This window comes from Balaenoptera physalus (assembly GCF_965194825.1).
Source record: "Balaenoptera physalus genome assembly, chromosome: 8".
In the NCBI taxonomy this organism is placed as follows: Eukaryota; Metazoa; Chordata; class Mammalia; order Artiodactyla; family Balaenopteridae; genus Balaenoptera; species Balaenoptera physalus.
In genome coordinates, this window is record NC_138887.1 from 108,483,115 (window position 1) to 108,499,474 (window position 16,360).

Sequence of the window (16,360 nt, forward strand, 5' to 3'; positions counted from 1 at the left end):
CTACTGTCTCTCAGTCTTCCCTCATATACTGAACTCTCTTAAAGGAAAAAAAAGATTCTTATAGACTCCCACAGATTCACTTAAATTCTTTCTATTATAATTTTAATGATGTTTCGCAAAACAAGGCAAAAGTCTTTATATTAGTTATAAAGACCACCCCCCAAATTTCAAATACAGTACAAAAGCACACAACCCAAATATTCAAAATCACAATATTTATGTGTGATGAATAACACTGTTTTCCTCAAACTGAATCACCACTTTCAACAGGAATATGGTCGTGTTCGCCTCAGAGCAGGCTCTTGAGATGGATGCTTTGTGACTACTCAGCTCTCTGGTCATACGTCTATACTGAAATTACTATTAAGCCTTTGCTCATGCAGCCCATTCTGATGCCACTTGGCCTTACTTAGCACAAAGGCATCATATACAAAATAATTCCACCTCTATTCTTTACTCATTAGCCCACAGTCACAAAACAGTGCTACTTGGTGATCGGTGTAAATGGGGCTCTCCTGAAATTACAGGTCATTTAGTAATGAGAGGTAATCCAAGTCATGCAGAATTGACATATACTAATTTTTTAGACAACCATGTTAATTAAAACAAAAAAATTAACTTTGAAGATAAATGACAGAAGATTTAGTTTCTTGGAATCAGTTGAGGAACATTATAGTACACTTCCCTTAGCATCTACTTAATACTTAAATAAAGTATTTCATTGTTTCCTATGTATCTCCACCAAGTTAAAGTGACAGCAACTTAAAGGCAATAAGTTCAATGGTTCTATGGCTTCTCCTATAGAACCCAATGAAACTATGCCCATTGCCACGAATTATAATTGACCAGCTGTTCGCGTCAGAGGTTGCTGAACTGACTGATTAAGGTTTCCTGAATGTTTACTCCTTTGGAGTCTGTATCAGTCAATTTATTTTTTCCAGTTTTATTGAGATACAATTGACATATAACATTGTCTAAGTTTAAAGTTTACAATAGGTACCAATTTATTGAGTTAAAGAAGGTATTATTATTGGGACCAGGAAATGCATTCAGTCCACGTGTAGGCCATTTTGAGACATGAAGAGAAGTTCTTCTGGCTCACCGTGGATAGTGTTCCGTTGACCACCTGCATTCAGACCATACCACCTGAGCACTCAAACTTTTTGACTGCCTTTCAGTTGGAAAATGGGAACTGGACAAGAATGACAACTATGAAAACCTATACCAAACCTTCTATTGTCAAAGCCCTTTGCAGAAGGACTTTGTAGTGGAAAGGATGCCGGGTGAGAAAGCCAGAGCCCCGCTTGCTCTATCTTTACCACAAGTAGTTGTGTGACCTCAGGCAAGTCACCTAACTCCTCTAATATTTAGTTATCTTATTTACAAAATGAAAGAGTTGAAATAGAAATTCTCTAAGATTCTTTCTCACTCCAACAATATAAGAACTATGAATGAGGGGGAAACGGGAGAGTTGAGGTAGGCTGCCACCTTATCATATATTTTGCTGTAGCAAAGCAGCCTGAATGATGCCCTTACTACTGAATTGTTTCATTTTTCTCTCCCGTCTCTCTCTTTCTCTATCTTTCCCTTCCTTCTCCTCTTCCTTCCTTCCCCTCTAGATGGTGATCAGCCTCAGGGAAGAAAGAGGAATGGCATCAAGAACACTTTCAAAGGGTATAACCGCAGACCATCTTAAACATACACGTGTTCCCCTTCTCTCAGGAATAGATATGGCTCTTTTGATGTTTTTCTGTCTCCGAAAGTAATTTCATGCGCGTTTGCCAATCTGAATGTTGAACGTTTTCCAGAACATCACTTCATCAAAGCTAATGGGTAACTGTGTCTGGTAGTCAAGAGCTCATTGATGTGTTTCCTGTTCCATTACTCAATAAGCATTAAATAACAACAACAGAAACAGTAGTATTAAAACCACTCTGGAAGAATTCTTTGAGATGGGAGGAAGTAGGAAGGAAGAGGAGAAAACACATTACGCAGAAAGTTGTAACACTGTAAACTGTAACACTCATACAAAAGGAGATGCATTTGTTCCCTACAGCCCAAAAGGACTTTGTGATTTGCTTTGAGTGTTACTCTGGCAGGTGATGAGGTGGAAACTTCTGCCCTCCCGTAGGGATATGTAATCACATTGAACACACTAGCTCCACTGTGCCGGTTAAATTGACGTTACTCTAAGAGAAGATATGGTGAGATTTAAGAGAGTTCAGAAGAAAGTAATGAAGACTACTAAAAAAATGGGGGAAATGAAGTGAATTGGACATGTTTTGTGAGTTTGAAAAGGATGAAGCTAATGGCTAACTCAACTACTATCTTGTGGGAATGTTGGTATGGTTGTCAGGGGACAAAGCTAAAGAAAACAAACTTTCTGTATCCCTCTAATAAATTTTTAAATTCAGAATTTCTTTTGATTCCACAAACTCTAATTTGTTAAGCAAATAACCTTAATAGCCCTCATTATATTTTTTATTAACATTGTCTTCAGTTCTTCTGTAGAAAGAACCTAATCTGATGATTCAGCCTGAAGTCCCCTTTTCAAACATCTCTATCTCCTTCAATGGCTAGTGATAAATGGCTGGTGATGTTTCTTTGCCTACTTGTGCCAGCCAGCCTGTGGCGTCCTTAACACCAGTGTAGTCAGGCGGTTGGGCCTCTTAGGTAGAAGTAGTCAAGAAGTGAAAGGTAAGGAGGGTATCATTTCTCCCTCCAGGAGGCCTGCAGCAATTAAAATAAAATAAAATTTTATACCCAGCAAAACTCTCTTTTAAGTTTTATGAAAAATAAAAGACAATTACAGACAAATTAAATCTTAGAACAAGACCCTCATCTAACCCTTTTCCTGTATAACCCTTAGCAGGTATTTTAAAAATTCTTTCATAGCTGCCTGATCTGCAGTACCTGCCTCTCCTGTAACTTAAAAAAATTTCCACATCTTATAGCTTTTTGAAATGTGTGAGCCAGCCACACTATAGCTTTTTGAAATGTGTGAGCCAGCTTGCACTAGCTGAGAGGGGTTTAACATTATCCTAACCCTGGGTAATGCGACCATAAATTTCTCTGGCTTCCAGCTTCATAACAATGATGTCTACTGTGCTTTTTTTTTTAATCAATCCTCATCTCATGAATCCAGAAACTTAGCTGCTCTCCCACCTTTTCCATAGCTGCATCACTCATAGATGTTACTTTAGCACTTTTCCGAGTAGACTCATGTCTAGGTCAGGATTTCCTCTTCCTTTTTCTGAATGTACTGCATTGTTGATTTATTAGCATTGACCTTATAGCCAACAGCACTGTAACTCATGCCTGAATGAACCTTCTCTAACATATACTTTCTCCATAAGGCAAATCACAGCTTTTTTTGCACTTAGTAACACAGAATTTCAGCACTATGCTTGGGGGCCATTTTAAACAGCAAAATCACTCCAAAAAGCACAAAAATGCAGAAAACGTGACACTAAATAGATCACAAAAAGGACACTTGTATACAATATGAGTGCTGAAATAAGAAGGCAGAGTGTCACCTTGTTCAACCTTCACTGGGTTCACATGCATCAGGCAACTCACATTTTTCGCTGTCCTGCACAAGTTCATGAATTATCATGAAAGTGCTGTGAGGAGTGATTTCAGGGATACAGGTAAATTTTAATGAGTAGACAAATTCACAAATAAGCTCTCTGTAAAACACGAGGACCAACTGTTCAACTAAAATATTGCACAAAAATTTCATGAAAATTGGAGAACTGCTCAGAATTAAGGCATGCTGAGGTTCTTAGGTTGCTCAGGAGGAGAGTAAACATACTGATTAATTTTAAATGTTTAAGTTAAATGTTCATGAAAAGAATAAAAACATTATGTTTCAAAAGAATAAAAAGTGTGTTTTAGTTCAGTCATAACCACAAGATGTCATTTTATACCCATCAGAGTAGCAAAAATTAAAATCAGATCACATCAAGCATTGGTGAGAGTATTGGCAAACAGGAACATATATATTGCTGGTGGAAGTGTAAATTGATACAACCATTTTGATAAAGTTTGTCAATACCTAAGAAGGCTTATGATATGTATTTTGAAATGCGGTACCCAGAACGGAACGGACTACTCCACACGCGAATCAATTAACTCAGGGCAGAGTGAACTCTTGCTTCCTATGACTTGAGGCAGATTCTAACTTTGCACTCACTTCACGACAGTCACATTCCAAAGTGTCAACAGAAACTTTTAGATATATTGCCAAGCCAGAGCTTCCTCAATCTATGATTGGAAAGGCAAGGTTTTAGACCTAAAAATAGGCATTCCATTACACCAAGTGGTCTGCCTCTATCTGCTACCACCTACTTCATCCTCTTAATTTTGCCTCCACGACTCCTGTGATCAGGTATCCAGGAAAGGCAAAGGGAGCAAAACTTACGTGTGTGAAATGCCATGCAGTCCTGATGGGAGGTCTCCTCTTTGCCATATCATCCTCTCCCACTTTTCACCCAGGACGTGAAAGTGGGACTTCTAATATATTTTAAACCCCAGATTAGACATTGTTTTAAAATTCGGGTCCAAAGTTCTGGCTCTTGTTAACAACACCTACCCTTTCAGACATGCAGAGCTACATGACCTTGGTTTGTGCAAAAACTCAGGCACCTCTAGAGCAATGAAAACAGCATCAGAGACCACTGCAGGCTTGGCAATGTCAGAGGGGGATGGAGTTTGGGCAGAGAAGAGAAAAACTCACTCACGGCCAGTCCCTGGTGTCAGCCTTTACAACATCAGTTAGGCAATGGTGGGTGAGAGCAAGTGCTAAATCATCTAGAAGATTCTTGGAGGTTCTTTGATGGAGATAATCCAAATAGAACACAGCTTAAGCCACCAGAGACAGAAGAAAACAGAGGGGAGGCATGGGACAAAAACAGGAGGATGAAGTAAACCACATACTGAACGATTAGACTTTCCCCGGTGCCGTTCCCCACCATGATCCCAGAATACCTGTACAGTCACGTTCCCCTGTCAGGACATAGAAATATTTTCCTCTTAAGAAACTTGAATGGTCCCAGGTATTCAAATACTACCCTTTGGGAACCCTAACAAGAAAACACTAACTTACCATCCGATCTCCTTAAAGAGAGAGAATTCAGTCAGTTTTTTAAATTGAAGTACAGCTGACTTACAATAGTCAGGTGGTGTTCAGGTGTACAACATAGTGATTCGATATTTTTATAGATTATACTCCATATAAAGTTATTATAAAATATTTGTTATACTCTATGTGCTATACATGAATGCTCTTTTTTTGAGAATTTAAAACATTTTTATTAGGACCCTCAGAAAAACATAACTTTTAAGTTGTGACGCAGAACAATGCTTACATACACACAAACAGAACTGAAATTAACGTTACATGAAACAGTGTTAATCTCTACTAAATGCATTCTGATATTTTCTATTTTATTCTGTGAAATTCCATTCTATCCCATTCCATCCCAACCCCATTCTATTCCATTCCATTGTTTCTCTTTTGTAAATTGTTGGTTAAAAATACATGAAATTGATTTCCCAGCCCTTTGGCCCTCAGTTTGAAGAACACTAGGTTAAACGAAAATGAACATTCACTTACCCTGACTCTCAAATTTATAACTAATCATTATACATCGTCAATGTTGTTTTATGCATGAGAATGGACAATAGCCATTCAGATCTTTGAGGAAGGCTGGTAATATGAAAGAGAGGCCAAATGGGGAGAGAAATGTGTGTGTGTGTGTGATGGTGGTAAAATTCTTATATACCATGAAAAGAACTAACAGTAAGAGTCTAAAATTGATACATAAAATATTAGAACATAAACACATTATTTACAAATATAGAAATAAATGCAAGAAGAAATCTAATTTGGTTACTTCCAAGAAGTAGGACTGGTGGATGGAAAAGATATAGAAAAATGGACTGCTATTTTTCAATAAAAGCTTTTTAGTACTCTAATTTTTTTAGCTATGGACAATATCACTGACAATATCATTTAATTCTGAATATTACATATTTCAACATTTAGTTGTATTGCAGGAAAATTTTGTCATGGGTTTCAATAGCACTATTTCCACCTCTCTCTTTTCCCTGTTGCGCCATACATGCAGACCCTGACGCTCATTGACTTTATCTAAAGTACCCCTCCTGGTTCAACCTATATCCCCTGTCAAGTACTGCCCCTGGGGTAGGATTGCGTGGAATTATGTATGCAATATTGCACATACCATTTCAACTGTATTTTCTTTTCTGCATTCATTTACAATTTAAACTATCTCAAACCAGGATAAAAAGTTGTATCATCCATTGAAAGCATTTAAATGATAATGAAGCCAAGAAAGAAAACATTGGGGGGATTAGAGGCGCCTTTTCTTTCCTGGTGGTCTCTAAATATGTAGGTGATTGTAAATTTACATTTCTTCTTTGGGGGGAAGTTGTTTTCTTTGAACCAGCCCAAGCACGTGGACCTCTCATGTACCCATCAGGAAACTCAACTTGCCATCTGTCTTGCAGTAATATTGGGGAGGACATTAGTTACGAACACGCTGGCAGCCCCGATTCCCGAATGCTTTTCACTTAATAAACATTTTGAAACAGACTTCTTGGAGAACAGCACAGCAGCCTCTCCAGCAGCTTTCATGGTATCCCTCAATGGTTATTTTTGCTCCTCCATCGAAAAACGACAGCATAGAGGGAGGAGGGGGAACACGGACTCCTCCTGGGGTGAGAACCCTTCTTTAACATTGCCAGAAGCTCTCGCAACAGCTGTGCCCATTGGAAGACAACATCAACTTGTGCGACCTGCCCAGGCTCATCAAATGATGAGGGGAGGGATCAAGTTGTAAGCAGCCTCACAAATGGTGGCTTGGATTATTTTGCAGGAAAGAACTGAAATGAGCCATCTGCCTTCTTTTCCCCTCCCTGTAGAGACAGGAGCCTTTGGGAATGTCCCAAATCCTGGGTTAAAAATCAATCCTGAGAATTCCGGGCAAAAGAATATGGCAGTGCCACCTTGCCAAGTGATTCCATTAAAGAGGTAATGGATGATAGCTAGAGCGTCACCTGCCCCAGATCAGGCATGGTTAAAGGAACTAGTACTAGGCTGGAAATCAGGACAGCTGGTTTGTGATTCTCCTCTGCACTCATTCACTGCATAACCTAACGTGGAGCCATTAGCGTCTCTAACAGCCTCCACTTCCTCAGCTGAGCGACAGGGACACTAACAATTGCTCCACCTTCCTCGTGGACGATCAGCAAGTTACATTAGAAGGCATGAGGAAGCACTTCATGGAAAGCACAGGGTCTTATGCAAGGGGGATCATTAAAAAGATTTTTAATATAAAATTTGAGATGAATGAAGATTTATCTCTGGGACTAAGGAGAACAGAGCCCAGACTGCAAATTTCTTTTTCCGGTAGTGCCTATAAAGGCAATCACTGGGTAGACTCCTCCCCCACTCACAGCCCAACTGCCTCCCTACTCAGGCCTCTCACTTCCTGTCCCTCAGGGTGAAACTAACCACCTTCCTCACCTCCTAGTCCCACCACCAATACAGTATCTTTTCCTTTATTCCCCCTCTCGTGACTCCCAGAAAGTCAGCCACCATCTAGTCCAGAGGCTGTCAGTTCAGATGATGGAAGGACCAGGTAAGTGACATAAATGAGTGAACCAGCCTGGGCGTGGGAAATGTGGCCAGGCAGAGATGACCTACACCATCTAAGGGCCACCATTATTCAGCTCCTGAAATTGCCGGGTCTTCAAGTCTTTCAAGAGAATATGGAAATCTGGAGTTGTGTGAGAAATCTTTGAAGGTTGAAAGTTAACCAGCAATATTTAAATGTTTGAATCATCATAGGGCCAAACCAGAAGCATTTGTGCATGAGCTGAAGGTTTGCAACCTTTGATCTAGGCTAACTCTTGTATTTTTACAAGTACAAATTCTCAAGCTCTAAAAAACAGCATAGTGTAGTTCAAATACTATGTACTTGGAGTCAGCAAAGACCAGGGCTTAAATCTCTCATCAGCACCTAATTTGCCATATGATAATTTGAGTAAGAGTCTTAATTTTTTGAACCCCAATTGCCTCAACTGTGAAAGGGGATAATTATATATCCTCCATAAATGTTCTAGAGAAAATAAACAAGATCACAGATAATACATGAAAATCACCTGGTACATAATAGGCACCCAGTAAGTGTCTCCTTTTCCCTCAAGGTCAACAAGTTAATGGTATTACGAGGCAAGAACCCGTAACCTTTATCTCCTGAATCCAACCTGTTTTTCCCCCCACTGTATCCCATGGTTCCCTTGCCTGGAAAGCTCTCTTTTTCAGAGATATGAGGTATGATTCACCCTGGAAACTGAGCATAGGATTAGCGCTCTAGACACCTGCTTTCTGATTTACTTCTTTTCCCATGAACAAGCCCCATCAATCTGTGTAGGTCTCATTTATTTTCTCTGGAACAAAAGTGACAACCACTGTAAAATGAGACAATAAATCTGTGTTACATTGCTCTAAATTGTAGTAGGCCCATCCGTGAAACCCAAATGCCTGTGAGCCTGGGATCAGCCTCTGATTTGACATTCCAATGCCTAAGGAATGTGTTTTAAAATGTAGGTTTTATTATTATTTAGATGTGGTGAGGCCAACAGATCAGGAGACAATTGCCATTGAAAAGATAGTTTGTTTGTAAAGAAATAAAATAAAAGCTTAAAAAATGTTCATCTTTATCCAAAAAGTGATCTATAAGAAGATTTAGACTACATATTAATTAGCAGAGAGGTGAATCAAGTTGAAAGAATATGGAACATTATCAACATATTTACTAATAAACATGGAGTATTTTTTAAGTTAACTTTTTTTTAAGTTAATGTCTTATAATTTCCTAGCTTCTCCAAAGTAGACAAGCTTTATGCTATTGTTGCAATTTGTCCTGTATCAGTTAACAGATTTCAATACACAGTGGGTACTTACTAAATATGTGATAATGATTATTAATTTTAATTAAAGCTGTTGAATTTTTTTAAAAAAGAAAATGCAGTTTGTTACTCACAGTCCCCAAGGTGAGGGAGCTTGCCACACCACACAGGGCCACACAGGGAAGCACCAGGGTTGACTGGGAGGCAGAGGGAGTGAGAAAAATTAGGCAAGAGGCTTTACTGTAGTTTCTGCAGAAAGGAACAAGCAACGCAAGGAAAGTGGGTTTAAGCGTGGCTAGTTTGAAAAATTTCAGTGGGCTCTGAGGTATAGAGATTGTTCCTAGTTGTCTGGTACCTCGCCATGGTGATTAGGTGATTAGGGCAGGGGGGATAGTGAGGTCCTGAGAGCCCATAAAGGAAGTGGTTGGGGAATGGGCTCTGGATTGGTTGGTTTGCATATGAAAGTTGTGCTTATAGACAAGTCCTTTACTTTGTCTAGTGATTGGCTACCCCTGTGAGAAGCAGTCTCTCCTGGGTCAGCAAGGTCCCAGATGTCAAAGCGTTATAAATACAGAAAATACAAAGGCACGATTAATACAGAGTAGTTTCAAACCAGTGGGTATTTGCACCCTCCACACACCCCGGGAAAGATATCAGAATGTCAAGGAGGAAGTTTCCATTATAGGCTCACAGAATAAGAAAGAGGGAGGGTGTATGACTAAAATCCTCCACTGGGAAAGGACACTTGCATAGGAACAGAAGAAGAGAAGGTCAAGGTGCTCAGAGAAGAAAGGCAGCAGGAGATCAAAGCACCCATGAGCTCAAGGAAGGGTTCGGCATTCTGCTGAGATAAAAAAAAGTTGGCAAGGGGGGTGGAGGTCCAGGTAAACACGGTCCATGGCCTTAGTCTCTAACATCTTGGATACTCTTTCTAAGGCTAAATGAAGCCCCGCTCTTTCTGAGTAGAGAAAATTAAATTTGAATACAGAGATTGCAATGGAATAAAGATGATTCTGCTCGAGTGCGTTGACCTTTATCAACCATTTCATCAGAATTTCTGGAGCATGAATATGTGTTAGGTGTCCTCTGCAACTGTTCACATGAGGAAGGATCCTTCTCTTCTGGCTCAGGTCCAAGCCATCATCCTCAAGCATCCCGAGATGGGGAAAGCAAAATCAAATCCATGGAGTTCTGAAATCTAGTTAGAGAATAGTTGTAGGAGACAACGAAAATAGCAGTCAAGCAGCATAAATCTCCAGAGAATACTGTTTTTCTTCCTGTGACTGAAAAAACAATTACATTTCTCAATATTCCTCCAATTGAGACTTGGATTCAGGGCTAGATAACATATAAATTGCTGGTCTGAGGCTCTTCTTTCAGTTGGACTAGATAATCAGGAAAGAATGGTTAAGCACACATAGGCAGATCCATGCTTATATGAAAAGCTTTTACATACAGAGTATCAGGATGTTCAACTTTCACTATTTAAGAAAAAATATTTTATTTGCAAGAAATAGAAATACAAAAGCATAACAATTTCAGTTCATTTTTTTTCCAAACTAAATACAAGTATCCTACAAAGCATTTACTTTTTTTGGTATTTACTTAGCTATGATAAAGAATAAAAAGCCATAAAAAACAGCATGATATGACAGATAACAGACTCACAATGTATTCAGACTTAAACACTGCTGGTCTGTATAACGTTGTCACCAGAGAGAGGAAAGCCCAGCCTTTCAGCAGAGACATTAAAGCTCATGGTTGCTTATAGTGCAGAGTCTGCTCAGCATTGTTTAAAAAGGGTCGCTCACAATTTGTCAGAGAGTGCTGGTGTTTTTCATAGACTCAGAAAGTGTTTCATCTGAAAGGGAGATTTGCTGAACAGCATAGGCCATGGGTCCATGGTGCAAAAAGTCCATTGTTCTCAGCCAGCTGGTGAGTAAGGAAGAGGAGCAGAGAAACAGCTAAAACCGCTGGTGTTGCTTTTCCAGGACGCAAAGGCTGCTAGCTGGAACTCACAGAGGATTGGATGAACTGGACAGGAGATGAGCATCTCCAGCATGAGGCAAAAACCTGAACTTTGCACAGCAGGGCCAGCCTAGGGAGTAGGCACTGCATGCCCTGCCCAGAGGACCTTAAAAGTTTATAGCGTGTTCACGCAGAAAGAGATCCACAAATTGCTGCACTTTCCATATCACTTAGCTGTTTATCCATCTATAGTAATTAGTTGCCCTTGTTTTCTCTTTCTATAAAATTAAGACTTATTTAGCACAGCACCCAGCATCTAGTGGGTGCTCAAGCATTATTATTTCCCTTCCTTCTAGAAACCAAGACAAAATAAAGCATTCCCAGATTTTATGTTGCCCAAAAGGACAAAACGAAACAATACCTAGTCTTGTCCTGTGGTAGGTGCTGACCCCTTGTCCACGGAGACATGGAACCTTAATCCTCAAATGCGTCAGGTTCCTCTGAGCTGAGAAAATGTTCTGCTCTGAGGATTTACAATACCTTTAATCCCGGCTGGCCATTTTCTGATGTGATTGCACCTCTGCAAGATGGGATTTTCCAAATGGACATAACTCTGTTCCTTTTCTCCTGATGTGCAAATCTGATCATGGCTCACTTTTAGGAAACCATTTTTGAGCCTTTGGAAAAAAGTTCCTTTTCCCATGTCCACCTCAGTCTAGTACCACAAAGCTGTATATAAAATCTCCCAGCCCCTAGGTAGTTCTCAGGCATCCTGGATTCAAATTTAAGGCACATGTACGGCACAAACGAGTGTCCAAGATGAGGGAGGAACGTGTGTGCGAGTGTGCGAGTGTGCATGTGTGCGCGTGCCTGTGCAAAAGGAAGAGAGAGAGGGAGAGGGAGAGAGAGAAAAAGGAGAGAGAGAGAGAGCTGGCACATGGGTGTTTTGAAGAGCTATTGATTAATGAAGCTTCCTCAGCCCCCTTCTTCCCCAATAGTCACTAGGGCCTTCTGCAACACTCTTCCTTGGGAGTGAATGACTGACTCAATGAATGAATGAATGAATGAAAAATCTGAACTCTGTCTCTGGCTGCTTCACAGCCCCCTACTCTCTCCTGCAGCTGCCCTCCCAGAGGGGCTTATGCGATCACGTCTCCTAATTGTCTCAGCTGAAAAGCATTCAAAGAAGATGACTCGGACCAGGGCACCACCTGCTACTGGTCTGTCTCACAGGTCCTGCCTGCACCGCAAGCAGGAGAGCTGGTGTCTGTAATAAAGGTTTCTCAAAGACTGGATTCAACAGAACCGAATTAGTGACAAGAGCTCTTGGCAGAGAAGGGGGAGACTAATGCCTTCTCCTCCGTGTCCCCTCTCCGCACGTTAGCAAGGCCGGCACAGATGCTCCGTCTCCTCGATGGGGAGAGGGAGGTCTCTGCGTGTGCAACGTGCTCACGTGACACGTGTGTTCAGAGGCGCTGGCCCCGAAGGGCCTCTGATCCATGTCTTTTGCTTGGTGTGAGGACATAGGAGGAAGGAGGCACAAAGTGCTAAAAACATTTTAATAAAACACCTCTGTCAAAAATTCTGGACACTGACTCACTGCCAGAATAAAGGTGAACCAATTCAAGACTCCTGCTCCAAGGGCACACGAGATTCACAGCCCTCTCTCGGCATTCAGGCTAAACCGAGAGATTTAGGAAGAAAAAAACATGGTATTTACAGTTGGTTTGTAAATAAGTTGAGCTGAAAGCTGCTTTCACAATCTACAAATTAGGTCTTTAAATCAAAATCATTTATATTCATAAAAAGGTTATCTAATTTTGCCTGTACTGGTGTCAAACCTCATCCCCACCTCCTGCCCAAAAGGAGCAACCTAGTTCAGCTGTCAGATTCTTATATAACACTCCCTTTATGTGAGCTAGGCTCCAGAGTCCTAACACTTCACAGAAATCCTTTCTTAAACCTGGCACTGAGGCCTTTCATTTACAGTATCCATTTCTAAGTGCAAAGTCAAGAGCTGTGAATAGAACCTCACTGGGGGGTCTGGGTTACTCAGGTCTCATCCAGTAAAAAAGTTCGTGTTCTCTGAACTTTTGCAAGACATCTCCTCCACTAAGCTAATCAAAGAAAGGAAAGAGGAAAAGCTGTTGACATAATGAAAAATATATTAATATGTTTATCATTAACATTGATTCTTTATGATTGATGGTTGTGCTAACAGTCTCTTATTTTCCAAAACTGAGGTTCAGAAGCCAAAAGGCTGCAACTATTTGACATCTTCAGGGCTAACCAGGTATTACTGACTCATCTATGGGATGGCTCTGGGGGTGGGAAACAAATCCACTGACATTGTGGGATTAACCCTGGAAAAGAAAAGGTGCACACACTCATAACTATTTGGAACCAATCTGATATTATCCAACTCTTCTGCATCCTCTTGACTCCATTACATCCTCCTAAAGGGATAACTGTTTAGTTCCCCTTACTCGCCCAAGCAAGGAGTGGAGGGCAGAGGTCTTTCTCATAATAGCAGCAATTGGTCCTTGGATCCCCTTACGATGACCATCTGAGCTCTCAGGCTGATGTCCCTGGTCTCTAGACACAGATTCAGTTGTGGGAAGAACGGTTTCCCAGAGATCAAGCCCTGCCGTATGGAGGGCTGGAGACAGTGATGTCAAGCAAGGGTAGGTCAGGGAGGAAATAAAATCCTCAAGGCACTAAAGACAGGCGCTAGGAGTTTGCTGCCCTTTTCCTTCTCCCTCCTTATTCAGAAGAGCTGGTTTTCTACTCAGGCTGATCCAGGAGACTTAAAAATCCGATCTGGTTCCAGTGCGTCAGGCGGGTAAGATGACCCATTCTCACTGACATACAAAAGCTTGCCTTTCTTATCGTCCAAATACTACTTGAGTTAATTCTATATTCTTACCTTCTTAGCCGCCCTCTCCCTCCCCCCACACACAGGCTGCCCGTGTCTGATAACTACATGACATTTTAAAGAGAGGGATGGGTCAGTAGTGGCCCATGGTTAGCAGACACCAGCCAGGCCCAAGAGGGTCTAGAGCAGAAGAGAAGGAGAGGAGAAGGTAGAGGGAAACAGAAGCGGGGCGCATGCTAGCATCCTTCCTCCTGCACAGCCCAGCCGGTCTCAGCCCTCCCTGGCCAACGGGAAGGACAGCGAGAGGCAGGCAGAGGACCGAGAGGGCTGCCAGGACCACTGCAGTCCTCATGCAGCTTTACATCAGTGCTAAGAAGATGAATTTGGCCGCCTCCCAGCCAGAACTCTCTCCATCACAGAAGGGAGAGAGGAATCACTGACGGTGAGCCCCGAAGGTACCAGATCTGCTTATGAGGTCTGACGGCAAACGCTAATGACACCAAATCCTGTGTCTGCTATGGAACAGAAGGCCCAGGTGTGGCTTAATCTCTCCTAAGTACAGGTTCCAATGACAATGTAGATGAGAGACAGAAACGGAGACAGAGAGAGAGTTAAAGCTGAGGGTGCTTCAGCTACTACTAAAAATAAAATACAAAACGTGAGCAAATTTCTTACACGAAATCTTTTACAAGCTAGGGAAAAACATTTAAGGGGAGTCTTCTACATTATACAGTAAAAAGTCCATTTCCATTTCTTATTTGTAGGAAAGAGGAAAGTTTTTTTAAAACTACAAAAGTTACTTTTAATCATTAAAAAAAATAAGAGTAGGTTGGGGGATTAGGTCGTGTCTCTTTGGGTGAGCTGCAAAGTAGCCAAACCTGACTATAAAAGGTAAGACTGTGGATACACAAATGTCACCTACTCTGACCCCAGGAACAGGCCTCAGGCTCACCTCCTGTGTTGAGGCAGAAGAGGAGGGGGAAAGCAGAAGTGTCAGGGGAGGTGGAGAGAGACAAGCTAGTAGGGTTGTCTGAAACGCCTGCTGTCAGGGACAGGGCTTCCCTTCCCTGTTATGGGTATGGGACAGAAAAAGCATCTATCCACAGAGCCCCAGACCTGAGCAAGGCACTGCTCCAACTTTCCCTCTGAGTTCATTCTACAGGAGGACACACGCTTAGGGAGATTTCCCAACTATAATTATAGGGCTCCAGCAAAAAAGAAGAACAGAAAGCAAAACATGGCCTGGAAGGATTGGGGATCCCAGAGCCTAGGGTGCCCTCCTCGCTCCAAAGGCCAACAGAAGACTTTGCTAGCTTGGAGGGAGGCGTCTGGATGTCTTCAGTGTGGTTGCCCAGGGAAGCCTCAGCAAGCTAATAAATACTATTTACAAATGGGGAGGAGAAGCCAAGGAGGCAGAACTAGGGGCGTGTGGGGACACAGATTGTGGAGAAATCCTACAAGCAACATGATGGGGCAGGTTTGCCTGGAGTAGAAAAGCCTGATTCCTTCAGGCATTGCACTTGCGGCCTGAGAGTATGAAGGGGATGCCTCGCTCCAGCTCCAGTGCCGGAGGACAAGTCAGCGGGGGCTCAGCGCAGAGCGGCAGGAGAGACCCAGGCTGAGCAAGGCAGGACGTCAGTCAGTGCTTTGCCAGATTCCAACAGGCATCCTGGTATTTCTGTGGCTCGAGCTGGGGGTCTCGAATGAACAAGAGTCAGCTCTTCTTCAAAGAGGTGGTCACACCCACCCCGGTGAGAAGCAGGCAGTATCTTTTTGGCACTGTCGGTAGAAACAGGCCTGCTTGTCCCACCCCTGACCCTAAGATAATTTCCTATGGCAGTAAGCAACAGGGAGGGAGAGAGGCGGGCTCCCTTCTGCAGGGAGGGACGTGGGACCGGGGGAGGCGCTCTCTCACCGTGGGTGGAAATCCCAGGCTGTCCTCGCATCCAAAGCCATGACTGCACGTCCAGGTCTTCGGTCAAGATCGGGTGGCAAAAAGGAAAAGCTTATGACAAAGGCGGTTTGGAGACATAAAGGTAGAGTGAGGAGATAGAGGGAGGTGGCGACGGTCTCTTTAAAAGGTGGCGTTCACTCTTCTGTCGAGTTCTACAACTTTTAGTGTTTCATTCCCCTCCAGTTTGGTGCTGACCCTGCAAAGGCATCAGAAGGAAAAAGAGGTCTTACTACCAACTGCCTCATGCTCGGTAGGATGACACAATCATTCCATGACTGCGACTCTGCAGGCTGGCCCAAGCACGCTTCTCGTCCTCTCCCCTGTTCCCAAAGTCTCCCGCTACCAGCCTATCTGTCATCCACATTCCTGCCTCTAGCCTCATGCCAGAGGAGACATTCCAGCCCAGAGGATAAGCAAGGCAGTTTGATACTGATTTGTTGTACATTGCTTTAAATGATTATATTTCTTGAGGATGGTTAGTTACCCATATGCTAAACTCTGGGAAGGAGAAAATAAAAGGATAAAGACTGATCCTTGGGTCAGCTCTACCCACCACCAGAGCCTCCCATCAAGCCTCTTAGATAGCCTCAACCACCAGAGGGCAGACAACAGAAGCAAGAAAA

The 16,360-nt window shown here is 42.3% G+C and overlaps 1 protein-coding gene across 1 annotated transcript in view; it reads right to left on the minus strand.

Moving 5' to 3' along the window:
- Nucleotides 1-10,416: 10,416 nt before the first annotated feature.
- Nucleotides 10,417-16,360, minus strand: part of CREB3L2 (cAMP responsive element binding protein 3 like 2) — a 126,630-nt gene continuing 120,686 nt past the window's right edge. The window contains exon 12 of the mRNA XM_082473039.1: nucleotides 10,417-15,933. Coding sequence (XP_082329165.1) covers nucleotides 15,858-15,933 — 76 coding nt within the window. The 3' untranslated portion in view covers nucleotides 10,417-15,857. The remainder of the gene's footprint in view (nucleotides 15,934-16,360) is intronic.